Source organism: Sinocyclocheilus anshuiensis, unplaced genomic scaffold (assembly GCF_001515605.1).
Source record: "Sinocyclocheilus anshuiensis isolate Anshui unplaced genomic scaffold, SAMN03320099.WGS_v1.1 scaffold1341, whole genome shotgun sequence".
Taxonomy (NCBI): Eukaryota; Metazoa; Chordata; class Actinopteri; order Cypriniformes; family Cyprinidae; genus Sinocyclocheilus; species Sinocyclocheilus anshuiensis.
In genome coordinates, this window is record NW_015553274.1 from 1062977 (window position 1) to 1073382 (window position 10406).

A 10406-nucleotide genomic window follows, 5' to 3' on the forward strand; every position below is an offset into this window, starting at 1 on the left:
ATTTACCTTAAAATGTATTAAAATATATTTTCAAATACAGGCTATTCCAAACATAAGCTAAATAGAAATCAGTTATTTTTAATTGTAATATTATTTCACAATATTGCAGTTTTTACTGCATTCTTGATCAAATAAATGCAGACTTGGAGAGCATTAGGACACTTTCAAAAACATGAAAAAAAAACTTTTGAATGGTAGTGTACATGGAAGTTCATTTACAATCAATAATATTTTAATTTTGAGTGCAATGCATTAGTTTCTAACTAGCTGTTCAAGCTATGTGAAATAGATTATGCTAAACATCAGTTAAGAAGGACACATCAGTCAAATTCAACACAGCAAACGTATCTACATAAAAATGATAGTGATTCATTTTATTGACCATTCCAACAAAACAAATGTCATACAATCCATGCCTACCTTATTTTTTTCTTGAATTTCCTGTGAAAGATCAATTTCCTGTTCTGTCAGTACATGGAGATGAAGGGATGTCTATTAAATCGTCCAAATAGACAGCAAGCGAGCATGTAAACTCCTCCTACTTTCTACTGTAAACGTATACTCTCCATGTCCTTCATTGTTCTGCACTCACATAGAAAATAATCTCAAAATAACTTTAGATATAAAACACAAACAATCTTTCTTCTTGGCTTTTTATGATTTGGTCCACTGCACTCTGTGTTTCATGGATCCACATTGGGGAAGGTACTAACTTTATTGTTTCTACTGATGCGTCTCTCGGGCCGAACTCTGGGCTGCTTGGTCTGGATCAGCTCCTCTGGTGTGTTACCCAAGGGAGGAAGGAGTCTTTTCTTACTGTTCCTGGTTTCAGGCAGCCATTGTGGCGGCAACTCAAACGGCCCAAAACCAAACTGTGTTGCATCCTCAGGGTCTGTGGGAGTCGCAGGGGCGACCTGTGAAGAGGAGTAGGCACATGACTGAATAGGAGAATGTTTTGGTAACACTAAGCCCTCTTCTTTTACCGCATCCCCTGACTGCGGCTGATGCAGCTCTCTTGCCACCCTTCCATTTCCATCCTGTCCTTCATCTTTGGGTTGAAAGTTGGTGGAGGCCACAGAGAAAATTTCATTCTCAACTTCTTCGTCCTCGTTTGGTCTGAAGATCTGTTGTTGGCCGATATTGAACATCTCCAGGAGTTGACTACCAGAGCGAACCACAGTCTCGCCCCCTAGTGGCCCTACTTCAGCCAGACCCCCAATGCTGACCATGTTCCTTCGGCTATAGCGCCGATGCAGGCGTGCTAGCATATCAAGCAGACAAAGCCGCACAGAGCGGTTTACTGTGAGGAGAAATAACGGGTTGGTGAGAAGAGAGACCTTTGGCAGCCACACAGCAGTCAGCTGTAACCAAGACGAGGCTTTTGCAGCCCCCAGCACTGAACGGTATATGACCAGAGCGGCGTAGGGAGTGCTGCACAGCGCGAAGACTAGAACGATGGACAACAGAGTGGCATGAAGTTCAGCCTCGCGCTGAGACACATACGGGATGGAAATGCTGTTCTGTGGGGTGCGCAGTGCTGCGATGATCACTTTCTTCTTCTGGCTGGTGCTTAGTGCACGGCGGATTAGTGCCATGGCTAGAAACACCACTGCTAGTGGTAAAATGAGTGTGGTGATACTGTATGTGATCATGTAAACCAGATGTCCAAGTGATTGGCCGTCAGAACAGGAAGAGGTGGCGTAGACATCCGTCACATTGCTTACGGCAAAAACAGGGGCACTGGCCACCACCGCATGCACCCAGATATAGATGACCAGGTCTCTGGATTTGGCATCTGATATCTTTCTCTCCAGAGGATACAACGCTGAGTAGTACCTGGAAATGAAACAGGGAAGGCACCACTGTTAAGGTGCAGTCACATTAGCAAAATTTTGGTAAAATTTCAAAGGCGAAAAAGGTCCATTACCTATTGTTAAAATAGACAAACGAAGCACAGCTCACACAGAATTAATTTTCAAACCAAGCAGCTTTCTGTTGGCTAATGTTCAGGGACTGTACTGTACTAGTTAAGCTTGATGGTTTTGATTCACTATAAAGAATCAACTCATAGGAGTCATTCATTTGGGAATCAGTTGGAATACACTGGTCATGCTAATAATAAGTTTGATTCATTTAAAAGAACTAGTTCATGAGAGTCATTTATTTAGAGATCGGACTATACAAGTTGCACTGAATGATACTGACTAAAAGGAAGCGACTCATAAAAGTAATTTGTTTGGGAATCAGTTAGACTACACTGCTTGTGCTGAAGAGTTTTGATTCAATTAAAGAGCCTGTTTTGCTTAGAGATCGGACTATACTAGTTGAATGGTTTAGATTCACAAAAAATCTGACCACACTAATTGTGCTAAATGTTTTTTGTTTAAATAGAATTTGTTCTGAATATGAACTAAATAAGAACATTTCCGTTCCCAGACCTATTTAAATCAGTTACATAGCAATAATACTTTTTAGTGGACTAAATTGTTTATAGCACAATTAAACTGCTTTATGTGTGCACAAAAAGACATAAATAGATTGATTAGATAGATTCATAATGAAAATCCCAGGAAAGACACAAAAGGAAATTTAAAAAAATATGTAAAATCAGAAAATAAGTCAGTTTTATTATGTGATTTGTGTCTGCATGGTGCATGTATGTTTTTTTTCTGAAGTGAAAACAATGTCTCAAGAAAGGCTTCTGTGCTAAGCAAAATAGATTATTCAATGAACTGATAAAGGGTCTGGCGGAGTAGGTAGCTATGGAAGCACTAGTCTGTGAAATAGCTGGTGCCCATGGGTTGACTACAACTGTAAGAGTTTTCAGATTTTCTCAAGAGATCGTTCACCATATTATCATCTTAACCAAGTGTTTTAATTACCGTTTGGTTGAGACCCTTATTGACCTCAAATCTGAAACAATTACACTTTAATTGTTAGTAAAAGATGAGTGAATTAGCATGCATGTCCACTCACCTATCCAGGGCGATGACAGCAAAGCTGAGCACAGTGGCAGAGCAGAAAAGCCTGTGTAGGAACTTGATGGTTTTGCACAGCAGGAGCGTATGGACCCATAGGCAGCATAGGGGACTGGCACTCAAGGCTATGTCAAAGGGCACACACACCAACCCAGCACAAATACCAGAACATGCCAGGTTCTTGATGAAGAGATTCGTGACTGATTTGAAGACATTTGTGTAACAAGTGCACCACAGCACTGCAGTATTGCCTGGGGACGAAGAGATGAAAAGGAGAAAAGGCTGAGGAGGGTTACAAGCCTATGTCAGTATCTAAGGACACAACTGAATGTGAGTGGGACATGAGCAGCCCTCATCTTATTGTCTACAGCAGTTCCCATGGCAATGAGGTATCTAAAGGTTGCACGCTAATTTGAAGGGGGGAAAAAAGCCTTGTTCCCTTTGTGGTTCCTGTAAGCAACAGTATGGCATTCTAATGCTGCTGTGAAGGACAAACCAAGCTCACAGCACAGGGTATAAGATTTGAGGAAGAAGCAAAAGCTTAGCATGCACAGACATAGAAACCAAGTGTTTCTAATATTGAGATGTTCACATGAGGTGGGACACTTTTTGGATAATTAATTTTATTCTGGGTTCAATACATGCTCAATTGAGAGCAATTGTATCATGATGATTACCACAAAATTAAATTTCATCTTCTCTATAAAAAAAGGGTTCTAGTAAAGCACTTAAAATTAAAGTATCACTGTTTTTTTTTTACTACATACAATTTATCATGTAAAACCCTAAAATTCCTATAAAAATTATGATTTAGCTTTACAGGTTAAATAACTCACAAGTTATTACAGGAAAGTGTTTTAATATAGTTATAAACTTTACATTTCTGCTTTTATATACTCCAAACCTGGTCCTATTTACTTCCACAGTCCATGAGGGACAATTTGAAAGTCAAATGCTGTCCATTGACCTTAACTTATACTGAACCCAGACTATTCTTTAACATGACGCATGACAACACAGCTGTAACTGATAAGCATTTCCATAGTTTGCTTAATTTCTTCATACCATAGATAAGCATTTAAAACAATCAGAGAAAGCAAGTAAAAAAGTATTACTTGGGGCTAAATGGAAATGTAGCATGTCACTTCAAGTGGAAATCTATGCAAGATTAATTTACTTTGAAGAAATGATGCACAGACATGATGGAATTCACACGGCTTGAATTGAAATGGAGCCTGAGGTGAATCTTTCCTTGGATGTTGATGTGAACGGAGCACTTAGGTGACAGGTGCTCTCTAGCCAGACCCGTTATTACGCTTGACACACGTTTGGAAGGTGCATCTTTTACGCAATGACTGTGACTTTCATCTTTTCCCATTACCATGCAGGTGTAACAAGCAAAGCACAGTGGAATCCATCTGCAGCTGCCTCTGTGTTATTACTCTGGTGACATTTTGAGTGCACACTGACAGTGCCGGTCAATTGTCCATTTGTTCCCAGAAGTCTCTAGTATGCCCGTGGCTAATAGTGTTATTTAACTTCACAGGGGTTCCATTAGTGGTCTTATTAGTAACTCTTTCTAATATGTTTGAGAATTTTGAGGTGTGAGAGTAGATGTTGGATGTTGGCTAACTTAGCTGTAATTATCATGCCTGATTAATCTTAATGATAAAAAATCACTCAAAAGTAATGAAATTGTCAGATCAGAAGATTATCAAATCTTGCTGTGTTTTTAAAGGGATAGTTCACCCAAAAATTAGTTTTCTGTTATCATTTACTCACCCTCATGTCGTTCCATACCTGTATCACTACTTTCTTCTGTGTTCCACATAAAAAAAGAAACAAGTTTGGATGATCATGATAATACCATGAGTGAATGATAACAGAATTTTCAATTATGGATGATATAGCCCTTTAAATTCTTTGTTTGAGAATTATTCAAAATGTATGCGTTGGATGCATAAGCAGCAAACAGATAGATGTTAGTGGAGTATTTGCAGAACAAAACAACTGTATTTTTTCATTTGGAGGGAGCATGAGCAAAGCAGTTTGCTAAATGAATGCCAAGGATAAAACTTGAGTGAAATAATGACTAACCCATTGCCACAATGACTTCCGTAACTAGTAATCACAATGAATGTCTGAAATGCAAAATTCCCAACTTTTCTGAAATCTGAGCCCTAATCCAGTGCAGAAACAGATCATCAGATTGTGATCATTTATACTAAGCGTTCTGCAGGCTAATTAGTCATGTGATGGCTCGTTTGTTTGAGTCTGACAAAATTGCCTCCCTCTGACGTAGTTCAGAAGAAAAAAAAAACAAGAAGAACAAAAGGACATTATACTATAAACAATGCTAAAATCTCATTTACTGTGAGAAGGCTCTGAATACTTCTCTTTCTCCAAATACTGCATAATTTCTATAAGATTATCAGTCGTGTTCTACAGCATCTATATGTAATCTGTGTAAACAAAATGTAGTCTTTTTTGTCCCAGGTATCATTGTCAGAGTGAGCGGCTGTCGTGTAGAAAAAAGCCTCCTTAGAACCATGGCATGTGACTGACTGAGGAAACATTACACATCTCTGTTTGTATCAGTTGAAGCATGAATGAACCGCAGTAAAAACAACATCTCATTTCTTTGTTTCTGATTTGTGGCATGATCACTGACTTCTAGATGTGATAGTCATTTTGCTGCAATGTGTAACACATTTTCTTGGAAATATCACTGGCATGGCGAATAATTTAAATAGCGCTGCTCTCTAATACAGTTTGTTTTGTTTTTAGAAAAAACAAGCTGTTTGTACAAAGTGTCAACGACAACAAAATCATTGTCATCAAAACAATCTGAATCTCAGAATAAGCTTATATTAGGCTATACCAGAATAAGTTGTGATGTACTGTAAAAATCTAAAGTATGGACATGTGTCCGCTAACACAGAGTTAGTTGCAAGCAACTTGTGATTAAAATGTTGTTTCTACTAATTTAGAAAGATATCATCATAGATTATAGAAAGGAAATGATCACTGAGTTGAGGTCAATAATTTAATAAACTTACTCACAAAAGAAGTAAACATAAAGCTGCACTTATGCTCACAAGAGAAAACTAATCACACAAAACAGCTATTCAACATCACTTCCTCCCATAAATTCCCATGCTTTGACCAAGCGTAGCCTACATTGTTTATACAAAGACCTACATTATGTACACAATTTTTTTTTAAATTTTTGATGTTTGAATAGAACAACTTTTTTGTTTGTCATTAATTGCTTGCATTGTACAGATTGTGAAACGAAAAGATTTGCTGTAGCATGACTAATTACAACACCTGTGCGTCGTTATTGTGTGAATGCTCAATAATGAACCGTCTTTGTTTACAATTTCTCATCTCTCACTTGATAAGAACATACAATGTAACATCTGCTAAAATGTGATTCATCACGGAAAATATGTAGCCTGTGATCATGTTTGTTACATTTTCACATTCCAAATAAAATGTGTGCCCCAGCTATAACCTTTAGAGTGGTTATCCATTCACACGCACAGTGCGATTCTCCATTAATTTATAATAGGCTCAAACTGTATGCCGTTTATCGCATCAATTAACCAGTTATATGTGATTGTTTGTTTTATTAAAATATATTTAGAGATGAAGCCAGTGCAGCCCGCACACATTTGCTGATCATTAGCCAAACATTTTTAATTGTCGTTTTTGTCTACTTACTCAAAAGGGAGCCGATGAGGATGAAAACTTGAATGGTGGTAGTGAAATCTTTGTAGGCTCTTTCCTGCGCGTGCAGGATCTCCTCCAGTCGTGTCACCTCTTTATCCTGAGCATCACCCCACAGACCCACCGGAGTCGACGCGTTTAGGAAACCCAGGTTAGATGCGTTTAAACGTGTGGTTCCGTTTTCTGACAGAGGAAACCAGCTCTCCGCGTTATCCGCCTCCATCATCATTCATATCTGAAGCGCCACCAAAATTCTTCGGCTCTGGTCTCGCCACGCACACGTTATTGGTGAACAGGGCTCGAGCGTTATGATGTTGTGTCCAACATGATTAACTCGCGAGTTTTCTCCAGTTCATCAAAATGATCGAAAACGCAAAGCATCTTTAAAAAACGCTGGACGGAGATCGTTCTCGATAATAAAATATCCCATACAGGACTGCACATTGCAGATCTTGTCGCTAAACAACTGCCTTTTCAGAATCGCTATATTGAAAGGAATATTTGCGATATAAAAAAAGGCATAGTTTTGATTACACAGTACAGATCGCATATACAATGTCATTGATGGAGCGATACGACAGTGACACGCGCTTGTCTCGCGTCTCACAACTCAACTTCATTTCACTAGCCGTGTGAACAGACGAACATAAAATAATACGGGTTATATACAATATTTCGCGAGCATTGGGTTACTACAATATGCAACTGTATGCTACTAATAATGTCTAAACAGTGTACGATAAGCCATAGAGAAAATGCCAGAGAAATTACCAACATACCCGTATGAGATCGTTATGAATGATCATAGCCATATCCAAGTGTCAAAAAACGATTTTTGGTAAACGCATATCACGCTAAATATCGAGTCAGTGTGTGATCTTTAGCGAACAGGCTTCATTGCGAGTGACAATAGCGCTTTATTGCTTCAAATGAACGGTGGGCGCTTACAATAAAACGTCACCGTGTCCGTCAGTCATCGGCGTCTCCGAGAGGCGCGTGAGAATTTTAAGCAGAGGTTTGGATTGAGCGTGTATTTGGCCAGATACTGCTCTAGACACGCACTGCACGCGAACAAAGCAACGTCTGTTAAGGTATTAACAGAATCCTCGGAACAAAAACGTTATTTGAGCAGTTTTCATTATTGTGAAGTAAATAATTTATCCAGTGAGCAAAACGCCAGCATGTAGCCTACCGAATCCACACGTTAAACTATCTCCTTGCAGTATATCTACTGAGTGTGCAAACCTCACACTGCATTGAATTTGTCTACGTGTTGCTTTTGTTTTCTTGGTCTATAATAAGAAGTCTAGTGGTCCTTGGTCAGGGGAGATTTTAGACAACACGTGAGGAATCTCTAAAGCCTGAGTGAAATGAGACCGGGGCTAGTTGTCACACAAGGATTTTGTAAGAAGGGTTAGGCAATATTTCAGTAACTAGAAGGTATAGAGTCAAAAGTCCAGTTACACAATTGTGTGTTGTTTTCTAGAAGTTGTTTTGGTTTCACCTAATTCAAAACTATACTAGCCTAAATATTTGTGAATTCTACACCTAATACAAAAGTGATGCACATGCTTCTCCTGCACTGTGATTTTGCAGCAAAAAGGGCCATAAACTATTTAAACTATTTTGTAGTTTACTAAGCATTTTCTTGACCTAATTTTTAAATTTTTAAGACCATTTTTCCCTTGACAGTGATTGTAATTGAAGGATGCTGCAATATTATTCTCTGCCCTAGATACCATCTTCTGCTATCCAGACATTAAGGGACTTTCAACACGCTAATAAATTCTGACATTGTCTAGTAAATACTATTAAAACATAATATAACATTTTAAAAAGTTCATGAATGGAGTAAAAGAGCTCTGAAGCTCACATACAATGCTACAGGCCCTAACGACACAGCTAGCAACCAACCTTCATTTCAATAATATAGATTTTCTCTGTTGTAGAGCTCACTGGCATCCACATAAGTAATTCTTGTTTTTATATAGGCTAGAAAAAAATTATTTATGTACTTGCTTTTTAGTAACTGTGGGATTACAAATTTAAGAATCTGTTTAAAATATGCTGATCCTATGTTCTGACATAGCATCACATGAAAAACTAAGGTGAAGTACATTGTATTTAGCATTTAAGGTAAATTACATCAGACAAATGATTATCTTAAGCAAAGTGTAGCAAAAGGTTCCTGTCTGTTCCTGTTCTCCTATTGTTAGTAAAATGAACCAGATTACTGAGACGATCACCTTTTGTTTGTAATGGCTCTTGGTGCCTCTGTCCCAGTCTTTGAGTAGTTATGCTGATTGGAATAGTACTGTCAGACTGATTGGATTAGCACCTATGCATTTGAATGACACTGTTATGCTGATGAGATCAGGGATGGAGAAATTCCGGTAACGGGCTGATTCCTGTATTGCATTTGCATGCTTTGTTTAGATTGTCTCCACCTCTATGTATCCCTCCCCCTTGAAAGGTATAAACTCTACTGTGCTGAGCTATAGTCAGACTTGGATGACTGCAGCGACGCTCGAGTCCTCAATAAAGAGTGACTTCTGTATGAAACATATCCCAACGTCTCCTGGTCTCTGCTTCGACGAGGAAAAAGTTTCCAACATAACCTAATGATCTGTTTCTGCAAAACTGAAGACTTTTCAGTGTCATTACCATTATTTGATTCACCTTTGGACAATATTAATATTCAAATTGTGACACGTGCTGGCAAAAGGAGTCGGAATGCGCTCGGGCTAATTGAGCTACAGGCAAAAAAAAGTGAAAAATGTCGATTTTGAGATTTTCACAAAAATTAGTTAATTAAAGGGATAGCTCACCCAAAAATGAAAATGTGATGTTTATCTGCTTACCCCCAGGGCATCCAAGATGTAGTATAATGTAAGTGGATGGGAATCAGTATTTATATCGTTTTTTACCTCTGATTTTCACCTCAATGTCTGAACTGTCCTGAGCGCGTTTGCGTCTTCTTCAGCCTGCACGTGAGGCGTCTTCTTCTTCTTGCTTTACGGCAGATCGCAGACTTATAAGTGCATTACCGCGCACGTGCCTGGGCTGAAGAAGAAGAAGCAAACGCGCTCAGGACAGTTCAGATATTGAGGTGAAAATCAGAGGTAAAAAACTATATAAATACTGTTCAGTTTCTTGCACAGACCGATCGTTTTGTGTCTTTACACATCAATGTATCGTCATGAGCCGCCGGGTTTAATTTGGTTTTGTTTGTGTATGTTTTAGACTCTCAAAGCCGTGATTCTTATTCACTTCCATTATATGACTGACAGACTGCAACGGTTTGAGTTAAAAATCTCAGTTTGTGTTCTACTGAAGAAACAAAGTCACCTACATCTTGGATGCCCAGAGGGTAAGCAGATAAACATCACATTTTCATTTTTGGGTGAACTATCCCTTTAAGGCCGTTCTCAAACTGACCTGACGTTCACACTTACATGAACTTGAGTGAAAGGGTTTGGAGGGTTCTTGCAGACAGAAGCGCTCTGAAACATCATGTAAATGTGAACGCACACCGGATCTGAGCTGGATCACATGCTCGTGTAAACACAAATGCGGCGTTCTTATCCCTCATTAACTCGAGTAACGAGTTAATGAGGTGAGTTAAAAATCTCAGTTTGTGTTCTACTGAAGAAACAAAGTCACCTACATCTTGGATGCCCTGGGGGTAAGCAGGTA

The 10406-nt window shown here is 38.8% G+C and overlaps 1 protein-coding gene across 1 annotated transcript; it reads right to left on the minus strand.

Annotated features, from left to right (window-relative positions):
• Positions 1–370: 370 nt before the first annotated feature.
• LOC107668268 (probable G-protein coupled receptor 176) lies at positions 371–7619 on the minus strand. Its single transcript, XM_016460089.1, has 3 exons — positions 6705–7619; positions 2977–3229; positions 371–1836 (listed from the first exon to the last, which is right to left on the minus strand). Exons 1-3 carry the CDS (start codon positions 6937–6939, stop codon positions 684–686), a joined length of 1641 nt encoding a protein of 546 aa, XP_016315575.1. The 5' UTR covers positions 6940–7619; the 3' UTR covers positions 371–683.
• Positions 7620–10406: the final 2787 nt, after the last annotated feature.

Excerpts from the sequence above, each read along its gene's own strand:
- LOC107668268 (XM_016460089.1), bottom strand. The coding sequence starts at position 6,939 with ATGATGATGGAGGCGGATAACGCGGAGAGCTGGTTTCCTCTGTCAGAA. Across the intron at positions 3,230-6,704 it reads CCTCATCGGCTCCCTTTTGA|GCAATACTGCAGTGCTGTGG; the intron begins GTAAGTAGACAA and ends CTTCGTCCCCAG. Across the intron at positions 1,837-2,976 it reads GCTGTCATCGCCCTGGATAG|GTACTACTCAGCGTTGTATC; the intron begins GTGAGTGGACAT and ends TTTCATTTCCAG.